This window comes from Anser anser, assembly GCF_964211835.1.
Source record: "Anser anser genome assembly, chromosome: 3".
Classification (NCBI taxonomy): domain Eukaryota; kingdom Metazoa; phylum Chordata; class Aves; order Anseriformes; family Anatidae; genus Anser; species Anser anser.
This window is the reverse complement of record NC_139722.1, coordinates 50,442,764-50,463,475: the sequence shown is the minus strand read 5'-3', so window position 1 is coordinate 50,463,475 and position 20,712 is coordinate 50,442,764. Positions and strand designations below refer to the sequence as shown.

The following is a 20,712-nucleotide window of genomic DNA, read 5'->3' as shown; positions in this document are numbered from 1 at the left end:
ATTTTTTTCAGAGATAACTAGTTGCACTGCAGGCTTTTAAGAAGTTGTAATCTGGCTTTGAGGAATAGGAGTTGAGCCCTTAGCCTATTTATGCAGTTTGAAAAATAATAATAATAATAAAAAATCCCCTGGGGAGTTTATTTGCATTTTAAGCGTTCGATGTTTTGTGAAAATGTCCAAGGACTTGCCGGCAACATCAATAGCAAGGTAAAGCATAAATCTGGAGCGCTAACAACACAGAATTTTTCCTGATAAGTTGAGGCCACTTTGCTGCTGCTGGGACAATCACGTCTTTCTTTGAAAGTGTACTATGTGCTTGGAGTTGTTTAATTTAAAAAATAAAATAAAAGATTAGGACAGCTTGACCTGCCACACTTGAACACGCTCATGTTTTTGACGTGAATCACAGAACATTTCTCAGGAATTGGCGGTATCTCACAGCCACTGCATGCCTATGCAAGTTGTTTTTCATTTTTAAAAATGGCATAATTGTTGAATGGAAAAATATTATAATTAGTTCTGAACTATTTCAGATTTTGGTTTTGGCAGGCACGGCCTTCTTCACAACTCTTCTTTTCTGTTTTCTTTCTTGACGCAAATCTTTCATTTGCTTCCAGCTTCCTGCTCCTCTGCCCACGTTCCTGTATCTGTTGATCTACCTTTTGCCATCTCTTTAACATTACTCATATAACCTTGACTCAGCTTTGACTTTCCTGAAATACTCCTCTTTCTTCATCTTCACAACAGTAATTATTGCTCCTCCCTTTGGCATTCACAACTTCAAGCTCTACAGTGGCTATCGCAGGTAGAATTCTGCATTTCTTACCTTGACCAATATGGGAGGAAAAGCTTTCTCATTCCAGATGCAGTGATCCTCCTTTATTTTAGGATCTAGTTAAAAGTTAACGTACTCATTTGAAAACTTCAAAGATTCATTAAAATGCAAAGCTCTGTACGTTCTGTTTTTCTGAAGTTGGTAATGGTCCTGACCACGGTGGTTCTGCTCAGAACAGAATTCTTAAACAGACTCAGGACAGCTTTCTTAAAGCTTTTGTCCTCCCCTATATCTCCCCCAAATGCATTCCTGTGTTTCCCTACTTAATTATATGTACATAATCTTTCTCTGCCTTCTAAATTTTAACTCCAATTAGTAGCTTTAAGAATGACTAGTGTCATCATGGTCGTGTATGTTTAAGCTATTACAGTCTATACTTCTGACATGTAATAGTTTAATTCTTGTAAAGGATTTGGAGATTATTGGAAAAATCCCTTATGAAATGAAAAGGTATCTATCCATTTTAGATTTTTTGGACTTTTTGTCCTACTTTAAAAAAAAAAAAAGACAAAAAGCAACTAACCAAAATGACCAATAAAAACTAACTTTCCAGAAATGTTTGTAGTATTTGTATTATGGGAAGTATATGTGAAAACTGTTTTTAGAGGTGTCAAGCTGATCCCTGATCCCAAATCAACATTAATTAACTTGTAAACATTTTGTGCAGTAAGTTTGTAAATGTGTCTAAAAATCTTCAACCATAGACTTTAGTGCAGAACTGGCCTGGATTAGTGATTGATTTTAAAGCCTCTTTAATAGTTTCTGCAGAAAACTCGATATAGGTGTTCCAAATCAATAATTAACTGGCTTTTTCACAAGGTATTAGATACACAGCAGTACTAGATATAAGAGGAGTCTTGATGTTTACTATAAAACTCTTACAAAAGTATAGGAAGTAACTCCAGAGACATGATCAAGTTAATAAACAAATTGATAAAATGTTAGGTTACAATTTTATAAGATGAGTTTATGAATTTTTTTTTTGATTTTGTGGCTGCATATGTCATTTGAAAGTAGTTAATCTTCAAAAGACTCCCTCAACTTTTGACACCATTTCCCACAGCATTTTCCTGAAGAAGCTGGCTGCTCAAGGCCTAGATGAGTGTACGCTTCGTTGGGTTAAAAATTGGCTGGGTGGCCAGGCCCAAAGAGTTGCGGTGAATGGAGTTAAATCCAGCTGGAGGCCAGTCACTAGTGGTGTTCCCCAGGGCTCAGTATTGGGGCCAGTTCCCTTCAATAGCTTCATCAATGGTCTGGACGAGGGTCTCGGTTACACCCTCAGTAAGTTTGCAGATGACACCAAGTTAGGCCTGAGTGTTGATCTCCTCGAGGGTAGGAAGGGTCTGCAGAGGGATCTGGATGGGCTGAGGCCAACTAACTGTATGAAGTTCAACGTGGCTAAGACCTGCACTTGGGGCACAAAAACCTCATGCAGTGCTACAGGCTGGGGGAAGAGTGGCTGGAAAGCTGACCAGTGGAAAGGGATCTGGGAGTACTGGCCAACAGCCAGCTGAATATGACCCAGCAAAGTGCTCAGGTGGCCAAGAGGGCCAACAGCATCCTGGCTTGTGTTAGAAATAGTGTGGCCATCATGACTAGGGAAGTGGTTGCCCCTCTGTACTAGGCTCTGGTGAGGCCGCATCTTGAGTACTGTGTTCGGTTTTGGGCCCCGCACTCCAAGAAGGACATCAAGGTGCTCGACTGTGTCCAGAGAAGGGCCATGAAGCTGGTGAAGGGTCGAGAGAACAAGTCTTACGAGGAGTGGCTGAGGGAGCTGGGGTTGTCTGGCTTGGAGAAAAGGAGGCTCAGTGGAGATTTTATCGCACTCGATTACCTTAGAGGAGGCTATAGCAAGGTGAGGGTTGGGCTCTTCTCTCAAGCACCGAGTGGTAAGACGAGGGGAAATGGCCACAAGCTGTGCCAGGGGAGGTTTAAGTTGGATATTAGGAGAAATTTCTTTACCGAAAGGGTCGTGCGACATTCGAACAGGCTGCCCAGGGAAGTGGTGGAGTCATCCCTGGAGGTCTTCACAAAACATCTAGATGTAGAACTTAGTAGCATGGTTTAGTGGTGGACTTGTCAGTACTAGGTTAAAGGTTGGACTAGATGATCTTAGAGGTCTTTTCCAACCTGAACGATTCTATGATTCTATTAACTTTTCTTAAGTTGGCTACCTAAAATATTTAAGCACCACCAATTTATATCCTGCCAAGAACTACTTTTTGGTTTGCGTTAATGAGGACGAGTAATACCTATCATATTTGTTCATGCAAGCATGTGTTAACATAATTGTATTTTGATGCATTTTTATTTGGTAGTAAAATAAAAAAAATAAAGATACTAGCAATATACTAAGGAAACAAACTTTTGGAATCTGAAAGGCTAAATACTGTGAAATAAGTATGTTTAGTGTATCTCCTTCCCCCCCCCCCCCCCCAAAATGGAAGCAAAGAAATTACTTGTTCTTTCCATAAATTATTTTGGCTTGATTGCCAACATCTTTTTTTCTTCGGTTTTCTTTCACGAATCAAGACGCAGTTTTAGGACAGAAAGATTAACATTTTACTAGTTACTGTGCAGTTTTTAATGAACTGTTGCCATTTCTATAAACACTTCAAACCACTCTATCAAATATGCTCAGTACAAATGCTCTTCTTCAACTTACCTTGGTTATTTTTACTTTGACGGCTGAGAGATGCCATAAATATTATGCAAGCCTTAATGGAATATTCATGAATTTGACAAAGTGTTGTTGATCAATCATACATCGACTTTGTAAATACAGTGAGAAATCGGGGCAGACAGATAAACCCATTATTACTCTGAAGAGATTTCTCCACTGCTCTGCTGCAACTTGATTATCAGACACGTGGAATCTCTAAACTGGAGAGCCTCTTCAGTCTTGCAGGTCAGAACACAAGCATGTTTTCTTGGTGGAGACAACTTTATTGTGAGTACAAGTGAGAATATGCACTGGAAACCTCTTAGCTGTTCTACCTGCCTGTGGGCACACTTTTACCAGTGGCATCCTGTGGTAAATAAGAGATACCTTTATTCCTTCATGAAAAGAAGCAGGCTGTTTATTGCTTGCTGCAAGATACCACATGATAAGAGTGTGCCCATGGCAGTTCCCCACATGTTAGCTGAGGTGCTGACAGCTCATGCTTTCACTTAGCCCAGATAATTTGTTCATCTAGCTGCATGAATTTCTAAGGCTATTCTAAATGGGTCATTTTGCACACAAAAATGCCTGTAGAAAAGTTTAAGAATGTAACTGTGACTATTTAACAGATATCTATGTAAACCATTTTAAAGGGATTTAACCTCATTTATGCTGTTGAAACGTATGAAGACTACTGCATTTGGTTGTTCTAGCAAAGGTATGAGTGGACAGTGCCTTTCCCACAAGGCACTAAAGTGCCCTGTGAGCTGTTCATGGTCAGGGTTTGTAGATTCAAGAACAGGAGGTCTAAGCTCGTGTGCAAACACAGTCTCATTACTTTCCGGTTCCAGTTGCTAGTAAGAGATGCATGGGATAGAAGGGAAGGAGCAGTGTTCACAACTTTCAAATGGTAATATTGTGCGTGGGTTTGTGAATCTTCCTTAGGTTTGCTCCGGCATACTTTGCCTTGGTATCTGCAAAGTCTTTATTTTGAAATCTTGGAGACCCTTGTTTGAAACGAATGGCTGCAAAATACTCTGCAGAAAGACAGCTTCTCTTCTGAGTGAGGAAATATTACAGAAAAGGTGGGGTGTTTTTCGGAGTTAAAACCAGGAAGCTGTAGAAGCAGTTATGGGTAGGGCAAAGTACTTTTCGTGTCCAAGATGCCAGTGTATGTACTGGCATTACAGCTTGCCTTGGACTGTGACTCTTGATACTAAAACACAAGTTACTGATGCCATTCTACAAAGCAAGAACTGTTTTATGTTTAAAACGATATTGAAAATCAATATTTATCAAGCTGCATAAATACTATGGTAACTGAGAAACCAAAATATTTCTCCCTTTCTAGATAAGAAAACTTAACTATCTTGGGCTATACCTATGGCAGCTAAGTAACTGTAGTAAATGCTTGACATTTTTTTTTTTAAAAAAAAAATAATTTGTGGTCTCCATTACTTTTTTAATTGACTTATCAAATCAATAGCTCTGTTTTTTTCTGAACCAAGTTCAGGTTTTCAATCTCTGTATTCCGAGCCATTTTTTTCCCTCCTGCTCACATCCCTTTCTCCATCTCCACCAGCTCTGCCAGTGGTTGCAGACACGATCCTTCATTCCCTTTGTCTTTCCCTTGCTCCTGCCAACTCTGCTGTTTTACCAGACTGTTTTTGCTTGAGAGAACCTCTCAAGATTGGGGTTGCAACTAGATGATCTTTAAGGTCCCTTCCAGCCTTAGCCCTTCTATGATAAGATAACGTTCCCCGAGCTTGTGCCCTGCCTTGCACAAATCTCCCCAAGCCCCATCTGTGCAGTTAGCATTCCTTCCCCACACAGCACACGCTGCTCCGTGTTCCCTCCTCTTATCCTTCTGGCTTGTCCCTCTCCGATTCATGGCCTACTAGCTATTAGTTCAGTACACTTCAGTACACTTCGCCCTTGGTGTACCAGAATGGCTGCATAAACAAACAATAAATTCCTTGAATTTGGTTATTGTGGAATGTGCCTTGTTGTATGTCAGTCATGTTTGAAACAGCAGTTTTCTAGACCTGTAATTTGCAGTTGTTTACAGTTTAACAAAAATACATGCTGGATTGAAATGGTTTGTGCTTGTTCCTACCTGGTTTGTTAGACAATTATGTTGAATTGGTGGAAAATCTGTTTAAGCACATGGCCTTTAATTTACCCAGAATATTTTCATGTTGAGAATGTTTCAAGTTGTTTTAAGATGTTGATAATTCTGAATCTGTGTTGATTTAAACCCTGGGCCCTACCTGTTCAGTCAGATCTACCCACCATAGGGGTAGCACTTAATGAATAAGTGAGCAGAAAGGGAGTGCAGTATTCTTCTAAATTTCACATGCATTAAAAAGTCATAATTAACATAAATGCAAGCCATTTACTAATCTTCATTTCTCATTTGAGTGTGGGAATACCTAAAACTAGCAGATACTGAATAATCTCAGGCTTCACAAAAGACCTAGAAATCCTGTAACTTATGAATCTATCTTCAAACCTATCTTCTGTTACCTCTAACTTTTTTAGTCTATTTTCATGTAGAAGAAAAAGTCATAAGAGGATCATTGTATCACGTTGGTCTTTCATTAACTTTGTAATATTGAGGTCTAGTACTGGGTAAAGGAATGGCAGTGAGTGAAAGATGTTTTGCTGTGTCTCCTGTTAGGTTTCACCACCTCTTAAAATCTCATTACTGAATTTCACTCTAAATAAACCAACGTGTACCCAGCCATTACTGAGCAGCTCCAGCACAAGAGCAGGGGGCTTGTGGGGTATGCTGGCTCCCTGGAGGCCCCAGCTTTAAGGGGTGCAGGATGGAGCTTGAGAGGATTTGGGGGTTCTGCACTCCCATGAACTCTGGTGTTGTGAAACAATTACTTGTCTGAATGATGGTGGAAGCAAAATTCAGCTGTTGTTACCACAGTTGTAGCATACCTCAAGCAGACAAAATTTACCAGTTACTTTTAAAACCCCATAGCTGCTTGTTCCAATGGGGAGACAGCTTCCAAGGGAAATTAGGAGAAGCAGCGTTCTCCAACTTGGTGATACTAGACTAGATTTGAAGTATGACTGTTGCTAAAGAATATGGCCATTGGTGCTCTTCTCCTTAAAAATAAGAGCCTGAATGGGCCTAAGGATCCCCCAAAAGTCAGGAAACTGAAGAGTAAAGGAATAGTTTCAGTGTAAACTGACAGGGAGATGTAGAGAGATTTAGTCTGGGGTCCGGGATGAGCAGAGTGATGGTGATAAGCTAGGGAAAGAGTTCCAGTTAGGATGTTTTTTCAAGGAGATGTTTTGCTTAATTTAATTTGTAATTAAATCTGTTTGCTTTGCAGTCCATAGTTTGCCTTTTTCCTCTGCAAGCCAAGTGAGGTCGTGCTGCTTCAACCAACAGTCCTCTATGCAACTTGCAACTGGAAAGTCCTCTGTAACATGGTGACTGGATTGTTAGTCTGAGCCCTTGCACCCCAGCGGACTGTTAAATCCTAACTGGTATTGCTGTAGGTGTCAGGACTTGTATTAGGGTGACAGTATTTCTTCTGAAGCCTGGGCACTGATCTGCTGGATGGTCCGTAGTGTGAAAGTAACTTACCCCTGCAGATACTGGAAGGCAAGCACTTGCTTCAAGAAGATACTCAGGGAAAGATTACAGGAAGATTGGGGTTACATTACAAATTGCTGATCTAAATTATTTCTACGTGAAGGAGAAGTTGATTGTACAGTAAAATAGAAATTTACATTCATCACCTATGTAAGGATTAGATTTTCTAGTCTTTATACTCAGCATGAAAAAAGGGGAGGGGAGATGGGTCCTCGTCTTTTTTTCCTTGAGATTATGAGCCTAGGAAGACAGCATATATGAAAAGCGGTTAAATAATCTAGTGTAATACTGCAGAACAGTGTATGTAATAAACTGACAAGAATTAATTTAACAATATGAAATATAATTAGACATAAACATGATTTGTTCAAAACTTATTTTTTTCAAAATCTTGCTGAAACCTTCTACCCTAAAGTAAAATAATTTTCTTGTTCTATCCCTCAAGCTGTATTCCTATGTCCACATGCAGACAAAAAAGGACACTTATAACCCACTCAAGATGGAAGCGACCTCTCTAAATAACTGTGCTACCTTCTTATTCTTCTTCTCCCTTGAAATTTCCATTAAAGGACTTTTAGTATTTCAACCTAATTCAGTCAATCTAAGCTATCCGAGCAGAATCATATTTGTAATGAAAATGGGTTACATTTATATCTGTTTATTTACTGCACTCAGAAAAGCTTTGTTAATTCTTTGACTCTACCAGGGTCCTAGGGGAATGGAGGTATTGGAGTTTTACTGCCGAAGATACTTTGTGAAATGCAATTAACAAAATGTTTTACGACCGTGTCAGTAGTCTCATTGTCAGCTGCTTGTACATTGATTGGCTAGCAGCTTCATCTGTCTGCCTTAATAACCCTACTAAAATGGGAGGAGTAGTCAGAATGTCGTATAAAACAAATACCAGAAATTGACAATAGGGGAGTTTAGTGCTGTAGCTGGAAGAATTATCAGACATAGCAATTATGGCGTGTAATTTTTAGGATATTGTAACAGAAACAAAGTTATGCAAACAAAGAGTTCCAGCAGCAGGGAGACAGGTATAAATCACCCTATGTCATTTGCTTCTCATTTCAAGCTTAGTGCAATTGTAAGCTTTCCAACGTTAGTATTCTGTCAGACCTGGGTCTTAGGTTTTGCTTTTAAAAGGGTAAAGAAGTTGGTTGTAGTGTTCCACGTGTGCAAATGCTTTCTCAGTTTGTTTGCCTTCAGGTAGCTATTCCATGGTGAAGGATGCCGAGCCAGGGCTTCATGGCGGAGATGCATTGGCTTGGCTCACTGTGGTGTCTGGGCCATTCAGGGCATCTCCTGAAGCCCCAACAGAAGAACTGTGCTTTCATGGAGGGAAATTTGTTCTCTCCATTTCCTCTTTGTCATCTATGAAAACACAGAACATTTTTCCTAACCGCTTTTGAGGTGAGTCTTTCTTCTGTTCCCGTGCACGACGGGCCTGCACCTCTGCGCTGCTCAGAAATAACGTAGCAGAGGTGCAGGGATCCTGTCCCCCGGTGGGCTCGCTGCCCCCAGAGCCCAGACGAGATCTGAAGACAGGGCCCGCAGTGACTGCGGAGCAGCTGCACGGGAATTTTGCTGCAGCGTGTGCTGTAACGTGTTGAAAATCCCAGGAACAATGAGAATTCAGCGTATTATTTAAATGTTTGCTTTATGACGTTTAATTTTTCATTGATGATTTATGATGGTATTTTTCTTTGTTTCCATCTGTCTTCCCCCTTCTTTGTCCTCCTCAAGGTTACACGTAACGTTTTCTGTTTGAGCATGCTGTTGCGAACCAGCACCAGCAGAATGCTCTGGATAATGTTGCATAGCAACATAAACTTTAATTTGTGTCAAATGTTTTGGCATTCTCCTGATGTGCATTTTTTTCATTTTTTTTTCCCTTTTTTCTCTTGATCTGCATTGTCATGGATTGGGTTGAAACCACAAGTGAATTGTGCAGATTATTACAGTAGAAGCAATGCCCGGTGTCCAGAGTTGTCTGGAGTTTTCAGTTCTGTCCTGCAGTAATTTAATGCACCATTAGCCATAAGAAACCTGCAAGAAATGGCGTATGAAAGGAAGATGGTTTCCTTTCTGAGCTATTATGTAGCCCAACATTATATTCTCCTCTTGTGATTACAGTTATTTCATATAACCCTTGTGTTGGCAACCCGCATTCCAGTGACACAGCTGCAACTTCATTATGCATTGGTTAGCCAGGGAATAGAGTTTGGCTAATAGACTTTTCCTGCGTCAACAATGACCAAACACCTCGAGTTTATAAATTAAATGGTCTTTCTAGCAATTGCCTATGAAGCCATTGTTTCAAATGGATTTTGAAGCAGAAAATTCTCATAAGGAGCAGGAATATCCTGGCCATTTCTGGAGGGTGCCTGGGTAGCGCCGACGGGAGTGAATTTAAAGAATTACGATCAGTTGAGGTATATGCTTAAACAGCTCTCACGAGAACACCCAACCTATGAAAAATGAGGTAAAACAGAAACGAATACTTTACTTGACCACTGATTTCATTGTCATAAGGATGGATATTAGAGTAACTGAAGGCATAGCAACCTGCACAGAATGGACTCGTATGAGTCTGTTATACGTGATTTGGGTAAAAAGAAGGACAAGTCCTTCCTTCCCATGGTAGAATACATTTATGCTGAGTGTGTTCCTCAGGCTGGACTTCTAGGCTGACTCTGTCACCTCAGACACGTGTTTGCAGTGCTGGGCACGTAGCGGTGTCGCTGCTGAGCCGAGGTGCAGTAGGAGCAAAACAGGATAACCGAGGCAGCTCTGCGTGAAGCAGCTTCGTGCCACTGAGCTCAGACAGCAGCGTGCGGCGTTCTGGTGTGGGCTGAGCTGCCCCGTGGGACGTGACAGAGAATCTGAAGAGGTATGCAGAGGAAGGAGGGGGGGACAGCCACAAATTGCAACAAGACACGTTTTGATTAGGTGATGGGCACATTTTTTTCATCATGAGGGCGGTCGTGGATTGCCCAGAAGGGCTGAGGAATCTCCAGCCATGGAGGACTGCAGCTCCCTTGGTTATGACTCTCTGCAACCTGATGCAGCTTCAGAGTCGGCTGTAACTTTGAAGCTGGCCCTGCTTTGGGCAGGCTTGAGACCAGCTGACCTCCAAAGGTCCCATCCCTCGAAGTATTGTATGATTTTTAACCCATTCTTCAGGTAAGTATTCAGAGTACTAGGCTTGTCTAAATTGGTCCATGCTGAAGCCCACGTAGGCATCTTTGCTGTTGCTGTAGGCTAGATAATATCAAGTTTATCGCAGGGCCTCTTTAATATTTTTTTTAGTTACTATTATTAATATGTGCAGATCTGTGGTTGCACTGTGGGCATAGTTTTGGTGTTCCTGCTTTCCTTTGCTTTTGCATTCTTTGCATAGAGGAGTTTCGTAGCAATACATAAACATGAAAATATTTCTTTGATAGATAGCTTTGATATGAAAACACTATGTTTCCCCTCTCAACACGTAACGGATACGGGCAAGGAATGTGTTTAACCAAAATCTTTATCTAAGACATTCCAAAGAAATGTTTCAGATATCTTCTCCACAGTTTGTTCCTAGCAGTAATTCATTTCACTGTTAGTCCCAGAGCCCAAGATAAATTCTGCGCTTCTTGTTGCTATTGGAATTTCTGGTATCCGAAGCTAATGACTATTTTGACCATATCAGTTCAGCAGCTATGAAATAAATAAGTCCCTAACATTCTCTGACACCATGGTTTATCATGGGGCATCTAGTTTCCATGGCTCAGAATGATGCAAAAGGCTTTTTTTGCTCTCGAATAGTGGCACACGTTTCTATGTTTCTATGTTTCTGTATACATTTCATATTGAAATTATTTTTATAAGAAGCAAGTGTGGAGATAAAAATAGTCTTAGCACATATTTATTACTATATTAATAAAAACATTTCTATGCATTACTGCCGTGAGTGCATTTGAAAATGTTTTTGTTGTCACCGGTATTCCTCTGGTGATTATCAAGTATGCCATTGATGCATTTTAAAGGCAAAAATCTGGCAACACTTAGGCGTAAAGTTTTACATGCCCGCATTTGTTTGTATTTTCATTGTTATTACATAGTGGCTCTTGGACTGTTTCTTTTCTTTTTTTTTTTTAGTTTAGTTTTAAAAGCTTTCCGTGGTATTTTTTGGTTCCTGTGTTGTCATATATTTACTTAATTTGTTTGCCTCTGTTTTCTTTTTCTCCTCTTTAGATTTAAATAAGGTTTGATTTCATTTAATGATTGCTACTTCAAAACATTTTCGCAGTCCTTTTTACTGCCTTTTTAGTCCATGTGCTGTAGTGATTGATTTTATATTTGGCCTTGCTCAATTTGATAATATCTCTAGAAACATTGGTTGGAATGAAATGATAAATATCTTGTTGGGATTTTTAATGATAGTACTTTGTCAGGTAGAGCATTTCAGTAATATAGAGAAATAGTGGGAAAAAAACTATGGGTTACACATTTAGACAGATAATATAATAGTTTTTCGTGAAGTTAAGTCTAACTCAGCTGAAAAAATGAGTTGAGAGTGATGCTGTGTAATCAGAGCAGTGAGTCCGATAGGAGTTCACACAATGTACGGGTCCTAAAGAGAAACAGATGTGAAGATACGGTCCTCTTTGTGGTTCATTTCTGTCTACTGCTTCAGTGTCAGAAAAAATGTTGACCAAATGGTTTTCTAAAAAAGGAGAGGGAAGTGATGATAACACATTTTCTTTATGTATTTCAGTATGTAGAAGAAAATGAAACGGAAGTGATAATGGTTTGGAGTTTTGCAGTACATGGTAAAATCTTTAAAGAACAATTTTTTTTTTTCAAATCCTACGTTAATGAGATCAATTGCTATCAAAAGCAGTAGTAGGAGTATGCAATATTTATCTGAAGACAGTGCCTGGGCTTGAATAGCATTGGGTGAAAACAGAAACGTGCCTACGTTTCCTTGCAGATGAGAAGAGCAAAAGCCTTTTTTTGCAAACTTAGGTGAAAACTCTGCAGCTCCCTCTGCATTTTGAACTTTATGGCTCAGTGATCTGAGCAGTGCCCATGTGTCTTCTTCTTTGGGAACGTTTCTACATTTCTTTTTTATTTTTCATTTTTTGCTTGTGAATTGAAAGCGCATCTATGTATGACACTGTGCTGTCTGCAATTTTTTAAATGATTAAGACTTGGAAAGACCTCATCACAAGCCAGTTTCTTTAATTGTGGAGAGAACTTTTATTTAGAAGACTTGCAATATCTCTTACAATGGAAGCCTCCTAATTTCAGCTCATTCTTTGTCCAGTGATACATTCCAAAAGGGAAACACATTTGTTTGGGTATAAACAATAAAGAATGGTGTATGGAAAGTGGCGTGTCCCTGCGGAGGTTTTCTCATAGGAATGTAATTCTGCACCAAATCTCTTAAGAATTGTGTCACCGCTGTACTTAAGGAGATAACAACAATAACCATTAAAACTGAAGCATGGCCATCTATTGTTCAGCTGTTGTTCCTGTTTTGACCCATTACTCTCTTTCAAGACTAGATGGCTTCTTTTCCTTCACCTTTCTTCTAGTCCCCTGTCTAAATGTTTAAATGGGAAGCCCATTGATTCACATAATATGGATGTCAATGAGGATTCATATCTCATTCATGATATGTGTATTATTTATAAAAAACATGCCTGTTAGCCCAACACAGTCAGTTCTCTCCCACCAAGATCTGCTAATTGCTTTATTCCCACTGTCCCCCTGATGCAGAGAAGTAAATACCAGTATCTATGCTCAGTACTTCTAAAGGACCCATTAAATCATAGTCATCTACATCCACATCTTTTTGCAGATATTTCAGATTTTTGCTCCGGTTGCTGTTGACCTTGCTCCTTTTTTCTCATGTTTTGTAGACAGTCAAACCTCAACCGCATTTCTCAGCAGGGATTAGCCTGTTCATTTTTATAGCCGATCTTACACGTGAGACCCCAAACCCGTACTGTTTCGGAGGTTTCTATAGCAACTGAAGATGTGGAAATGCAGTAGTATCACTTTGCTTCGCAGCTGGTGTTTTTGTGTTCGCAGCAAGAGGGGTTTTAGGAAAATAGGGGATGCTTTAATTGGTATGTAACTGGTTCTGAAGGCGAGTCGTTGTTGGATTACCTCACCTTTTACAGAGGAGTTAGTTAAGAATTTTAAGTAGGGTGTCTCAAACTTTTTAAAATGAAATTCTGTCCTTGGTAACGAGGTGTGATTTACTGTTGAGTGTCAATTTGGATCTCATAGCTGCTTGGGCCTTTTTCCACCTAAAGTGGAGTTTTCATCATCACATGGATAACAGTAAGGTTTGTTTCTGTAACTCGAATCGTGCTTATGACCTTCACATACTCAGAACGTACCTGAGGTATGGAGCTATTTAATTTCTCTGATTTTTGCAGTTGTACACTAACTATATTAGAGTAGACTATAATTCTGTAATAGGCTGTTAAGTGACTACCTCTGAGTAAAATGTTTTGACACTTAACACCTCCTGCATACCCAGAGATGAGACCACCACACTCTTCCTTCTCCAAAAAGCAGAAGTTGTTCGCACTCCCTTCAGCCGTCCTCTCTCCTACCTCATGACGGCAATGAGGTTCTCTGATACCAAATGAAAACCCATGAAATAATGCAGTCTTCTCTCCGTTCCTGAGCACCTGAAGGTCTGCCACCCTGCCTTGGTGCTGCCAGCGAAGCCAAGGCCCGGGGGAAGCATCGCTGCTCTCTGCAGGAACCGGTTGGGTTCCTCGTGGTGTAGCTTGCGTGTCGTGAAGACACTGGGGAGGTGTGTGTGGGGTTTACTTCTTGGTGTTTGAGCCATCGTTATATAAAAACGACCACAAAACACGTAGCCTATGCTTTAAGCTCCTTTGAAGCGGTTTATTTTGACTAAATAAAAATCCGTGGGCACAGGAACTGGCTATCTCGTGTCTCATCTCAGGAAGGTGTGTCCTAACTATCGGGGTAGTGTTCCTCTTCATGTGGCTCGGTGTACCTGCAGTTAAAATGCTTTTCTAACCAGAACAGCCCTGATTACCAGGAAGAACTTCCAAAGTTGTAATCTATTAGTGGCCGATTAAAAAAGAAAAAAGGTTGATGTGCTCAAGTGGGAAATAAGAAGCAGGTTTGGATGTGTGCTCCTCCTGGCTTAAGGCCTCTCAGCTGCCATGACAGGAGCTGTTATGAGACAGTGGCCTGCAGACCAGTGGGACCCTGCCGGCATCAGGATGCTGCCTGCATCCTCAAGTTTTTACTTCCATGGATTCTAACCTAGCGTATCCCTTGTATGAATAGGGCCAACGAGTTGCTTAAGGGTTGGGGTATCTTTCTGAGGCTGAGAGAGCTGGGACTGTTCAGCCTCGAGAAGAAGAGGTTCGTGTGAGATCTTCTCAATGGGTATAAATAGCTGATAAGGGCGAGGAGGGAAAACTGAGCCAGACTCTTCTCAGTGCTATCCAGTGACAGGGGAAGAGGTGAACGGTGTAAATTACAATACAGGAAATTCCACTAAGCATGCTAAAAAGCCATTTATTTATTTATTTCACTGTAAGGGTGGCCGAAGACTGGCGCAGGCTGCACACAGAGGCTGTGGGGTCTCCCTGCGGGGAGCTGTTCAGGACCCAGCTGGACACGGCCCCGAGCAACCTGCTGCAGCAGGCCTCGCTTTTAGTTGCTGGGCTCGGACTCGGTGGTCTCCAAAGGTCCTTTCCAACCTCAGCCATTCCGTGATTATTGCATTTTTTGTCAGCGGGTAAAATAGAGCTTATTTCTGTGAAGAAATTGCTGCTTGAAGAACCTTGTAATATTTCAGATAAAATACGAGTCTTACGAGATGTTGTGAGAATCCTGTTTTATCTGCTTAAATTTAAAATTTTATCTTAGCACAACTCCTGGTGTTACACAGTTTATTTCTCACAACAAAATTCTTCAATAGAAAAAAATAATTAGAAATTAGTGTAATAACCACTTTTTAAAATCAGCTCCTTTTATTTGAAAATAAAATTGTTTCGCATTTTTTAGTTCCTAAAATCCAACCCTGAATGTAGAAGTCTCTAGAAGTCGTTTTAATTTCTAATCAAGTCTCAATCAAGGTTGCTGGGTAGGAGTTTAGGGAAGAATTCTGATGAGGAAACTGAAATTTTGCTGCCTTGGTTGGGACAATTAGAGCTGTGTGATTCTTAACAGAGATAAAATGTCTTACAAATTTGTATACTTCCATTGCTGCAGAATGGGGTGGTTCTGCTCGCCATAAGATTGAATCTAGCATAATACTGAGTTTGACCAGTTGCCTTGAAGTGTTTTATTTCATTATCTCTAAATATTGCTGAGAACAAGAATCATCTTTCTCTTTCCTAGGTTTGCTGGTGACAGATGACTCAAGATAAGTTAGCAGAAGCCCTTCCTTACTTTTAAAAATTGTCGTTATTATTGATTTACCAATATTAACCGATTTCTAAGTGATCAGTGATTTATCAGTGTTAATCAACTAAAGGAAAGGAGTGTCTAATGAGTAAACTTTTAGTAGTTAATTTGAAGAGTGTTAACTTACAGGTAATTAAAATACCTGTTGCATTCTCCAAGAAGGGAGTGCATTTTCCCTCAGGAAATTATCCTGAGATTTAAAAAGCAAACAAACAAAACAAAAGAGCAGGTAGTGCTCATTTTTAAAGTGAGGAGGAGGACTGAGGCAATGGCATCTGGAGCAGGACTAGAAGGAGAGGGGAAAGAGAAACCATGGTTGGAGCCAAGGAAAAAGCAATGTCTGGCACCGGGCAGGGGTGGGAAGGAGGAACAACTTCACGGGACCAGATAGTAAGGAGGAAGAATAACTGAAGTAGAATAGCTGAAATAGTGCTATCTTTGCTTTTTTGGGGGGAGGGAGGGAAGGAGCGTTGTTGTTGTTGTTGTTTAAAAAAAAAAAATTATAAATATATTAACTTGCTGCATGCAATTTTGAGCCAAACTAGCAATCCTAGTTTGACTGTTTTATTTCAGGTAAATGATGACAAACATTAGGAATCGAGAAGTGAAGTGAGATTCTGATGTCTCTTTCTGATCCTTGAACAAATCCTGTTTGAGCAGACCTCTTTGGGCACTAGAGACTGTAGATTGTGAATCAAAATATAATTAATGTTTGTATGAAAACCTTCCAAAAGTTCTGCTTTGAAAGTTTATGTATCTCTTCATTCAAACCACTTAATGTTTTCAATCTTGTTCACTTTTTTACAGCTGTTAGCACAATAGGGCAAAGGCTTCCAAGGAATGTCTGTTGATGTCTGAGGGAATCTAGATCCTAAATGCAGAACAAATGCTGTGATGTCTTGTGCAGATTTTATATGGTGTTCACAAACAGCTTGTTGGGAACAACCGTAGATTGCACAAAATGCCTATAAAGATTTTGTTCTACCTGTATATATTTCTGTCTACAGTCCAAAAAAGTTCCTGGATGTAGCTGCGTTATATTCCTGTTCTAAGTAAATTCTCATTTGAGAATCTCTCAAATTCTCTCTCTAAATTCACATGAAATCAACTTTGTGGAAAAAAATGGTTTTTGCCAATGGAATTTTCTAGCATTCATACATTTCTAGCATACTAAGATTAGGCGTAATTTTCAATAAGCTATACTGGCAAAAGAATTCTTCCTGGATTATGGATGTATAGGATAAACATTACATGGTAAAAAAATTTCCTGTAGAAGAAAATGCCACAAATGAACATGACCATTCTAGTAAAAGTGGGAGTGCAAATTTAAATAAAGATTGCAATTCTTATTGTGAAATGTTGAAGTACTTCACAGTTTTTCTAATTGTGAAATTGGTAGCTAGGAATAAAAACCAAATGTCAGCAAAACTTGTGTGGTAATTTTATACATCTAAAAGTACTTAGAGAAATGTTTATTTTTCACTTACGCAAATGCTTATTTCTGTAAAATAAATATACGTGTTGTTGTTATTCCTAAAGGTAATCATCAAAAGTTGGTCAACTAAACATTCTGCTTTTGGTTTTTCAGAAACCAGCAAACATTCTGGTAATGGGTGAAGGTCCTGAAAGAGGAAGAGTCAAAATAGGTAAACATTCTGAGAAAGTTTCATTGCACAGCTAGGATTAGTTACTATAGCATTGCTATTTATATATTGTGTTTGTTCTGAACTATTTTTATGTAAATATCATGCATATGTTTGCAGAGGTCCAGAGATTTGTTGTGCAAAAGGTTATTGGGTATCAAGGTAGGAAACCACAGTAAGTGTGATGGATTTTATCCAAAATCTAATTACCTGTGCAGAACGTAAGCCGTAGTCATATGGATATAAACTTTTTTTTTAATAAAGCATGTGGTAATCATCAAGAAAGTAGTAATATACTGGAACCTCTTTTTATATTCATTTACTTCTGTCATATTTCAAAATGTTCAGTTAACCATTTTGTATTCATATACTTGTATTAGTATAGGTAACTGTAAGAAAAACATACATGGCATTTCATAACTTTGGAAGCAGAAAGATAGAGGTGAAGTTTGGGTAAAAGATAAGTTTCAGATTTGGATAAAATGTGTGGTTTTGAATACATACATACATTCTGTATTTTCCCTTCTAGCATTTCTTAAAGTTACTTACAAGGATGTTTCTAGAGAGAATTTTAGGTTTAGGTAAAATCCCTGCTTTCATTTCATATCTCTCTGTAGCCGTGTACACTAGCTAATTTCATTAATTCCTGTTTATTCTGATTCTCTGAAAGAGAAAATATTTTTTCCTGATCCTGAAGGCAGTCTATCCAGATCAAAGATGAGGCAAAACAATGTATGCTGTAGTTATTTTGTTTTTTGCACTTCAGATAAAGCTGTAGCAGTCACAAGGCATGTCATTTCAGAATAGCTTTGTATGTGAAAATGGAAGAGAAAGGGCATGCTGGGTTTAGAGAGCAGTTCCTATTGAATTTAGTTAAACAGGTTTCTATTTCAGTTCTATTTAAATAAATGGGCATCTGTAGTATGAATAGTTTAACAGTACCGTGATGGAAGCACTTAAAAGTCAAATGTTTTCCTTCATAGTCTTATAAAGGAAGTAAATGGAATTCAGCCTGAGATAAATTTGGCCCAGTATTGTTATGAGTAACCTGTTGGTTACTTAGAAACTTTAATTTGTATGTTCTAATGTTTTTGAGCTTTTTTTTTCTAATAGTCTTTTTGCAGTATTGTTAAATTCTGACTTGCTATTTATATTAAAATTTGAAATGTTCCTTTTTTTTTTTTGCATTTTCCAGCTGACATGGGTTTTGCCAGATTGTTCAACTCACCTTTGAAGCCATTGGCAGACTTGGATCCAGTTGTGGTGACATTCTGGTACAGAGCTCCAGAGCTGCTACTTGGAGCCAGACATTACACAAAGGCTATTGGTAAGTTTTGGTGTAAGAATGAGGCTTTAGTTTTTTTATTGGAAGGTAGCCTTGTAGTAGATATGGTGATAAGCTGACCAACTGTTTTTTTTCCTGAAGTAGCAGTAGATGGAGGGGATAGATCCAGTCTGTAGTGGATAGATCCAATCTACAAAAAATTAACCCAGGTTGAAACTCCTTGAAGAGTTGGTGCTTTTATTTTTTCAATGTGAGTTGAGATTAACGGTACATATTTTAAACGTATTCTGTTCTTTATTTTTTTATTAAAATATTATTTGGATTGGTCTATATGTTTTTCTGTTATGGTCTTAGAATCTTCTCAAATCTTGAAAAGGGAAAAAGCTATGGCTGTTAAAATGTTTTTCATCTAGAGTGCTACGTATCCAGGTGCTTCTGTGAAGTGTATGGCTTGATAAAGAGAAGTGCAGTCTCCTGCAATGTGTGCAGTCTGCAGATCACTCATTCCTGAGGTCTTCTGAAGCTCCATTTTCAGGAAATGCTGGTAGCTAGGCTCTTGTTTTCCTCCCTACTTCATAGGTTCCAGAAGCACAATCAGCCTTAGTGTCCAAATGTTCAGAGAATAAAAACACTGAGATGCACAGGAGGCATCCTGTCTGTGCAGGTGATTGTATCAGAAGAGAATTGCTAAGGAAGTTGAAAGGAAATAAATCATTCCTATTTGTACAGAGGTCGGCTTTCTTGGCAATTGCAGGTATCTTCCTGTTACAGCAATTTTCAGACATGCTATGTGGGCCTTTGTTCAGAAAGGTACAAAACACCATGTTCAAGTAGCATCTTAGTTGGGTAGACTAAATAAGGTTTCATAGTCTCCAATAACAGTTGTTTATCAAACTGTCCTCTTATCTATGAGTATACCGAAAAAGTTTTAAAAATGAATCACCTGACTTTTGATGTGGACTTGCACTTCACGTTTCTTTACTTCTCTTCTCTGCCACTTAGGCAGAGCATCCATCCAGTGCTGAGCTGCACAAAATGCTTGTTTGTTGATCTTGCCTTCAGAATGTGCAGGATCTGTAAAGAAGGGCAAAAAGACTTCACCATAACTGTAGTCAATGATCATAGCTAGAAAACCTTCTATCATCAGAGCTGCGTGTTCCCATTTTTGGAAATATACAGATTCAGTCTTGCGGGCAGGTGATCTGCATTTCTATCTTTGGACCAAATTTGTCAGCATGAAGAAGGGAAAAAGGGTTTATATGATAGGCTTCCTTTTCCTTTGTTGAAGTGGAAAAACTTAACTCTTGAGATGGCAATGTCTACATTAGCGAGTAGTGTGGCAAAGAGAAAGTGTGTCCATAAAGCAAAATGGTACTGAGTACCTAGCACCCATGTTATAGACCGTTTGGAGAAAAGGGAGTACTTTGGGATTTCTCTGGTGTGATTCCGTGGACTACTGCTCATCAGTGGCTGATGCACATCTTTTGGTTTAATTCATGCCAAAGGAATTAAGTTTGTGTACTCTGAGAGAAGTTTGGTTGGGACAATAAAATAAAAAAAAGCAGGGTCCACTCTGAATTCAGAGCATGCTGCTGAGGTATTTTTTTCCAGACAGGTCATGAAAACCTCTAAGGAAAAAGATTTCACAACTTTTCTGGATGACCTTATTTCAGTGCTAAATCACTCTCACAGTAAAGATTTTTTTCTTTACGTGTAGTCAACCTGTCCTGTTTTGATTTATGCCCATAATTTCTCATTCTCCTGTCATATACCACCATGAAGAATCTGGCTCCATCATCTCAGTCACCTCTTCATAGGAGTTGGGGGGCTGCTTATAGATCTCTCTTCCATCTGAACAAGTCTCTGTCCTTCAGCCTCTCCTCTCAGGGCAGGTGCTCCAGACCATGACCACCCTGATAGCTCTCCACTGAACTTGCTCTGGTTTATTGAAGTCTGTCTTATATTCAGGCCCCCACAGTGGCTCAAGTTTCATCCAACAAGTGTTAAATAAAGAGGAGTCATCACTTCCCTGAATCTACTGGCTGTGCTCCAGTACAGATCCTACTGATGTTATTAGTCTTCATCACTGGCTCATGTTTTGCCTGATGTCCACCAGACACCCCACATCCTTTTCTGCAGAGATGTTCCCCAGCTGGTCTGTCCCTGACCTGTACTATTGCAGAGGGTTAGTCCATCATGGGTGCTGGA

At 39.5% G+C, this 20,712-nt stretch overlaps 1 protein-coding gene across 1 annotated transcript in view; it reads left to right on the top strand.

Annotated features, from left to right (window-relative positions):
* The window catches only part of CDK19 (cyclin dependent kinase 19), a 127,600-nt gene that overhangs the window by 73,598 nt on the left and 33,290 nt on the right, over positions 1-20,712 (top strand). The window contains exons 5-6 of the mRNA XM_083830433.1: positions 17,165-17,222; positions 18,415-18,546. Coding sequence (XP_083686559.1) covers positions 17,165-17,222; positions 18,415-18,546 — 190 coding nt within the window. The remainder of the gene's footprint in view (positions 1-17,164; positions 17,223-18,414; positions 18,547-20,712) is intronic.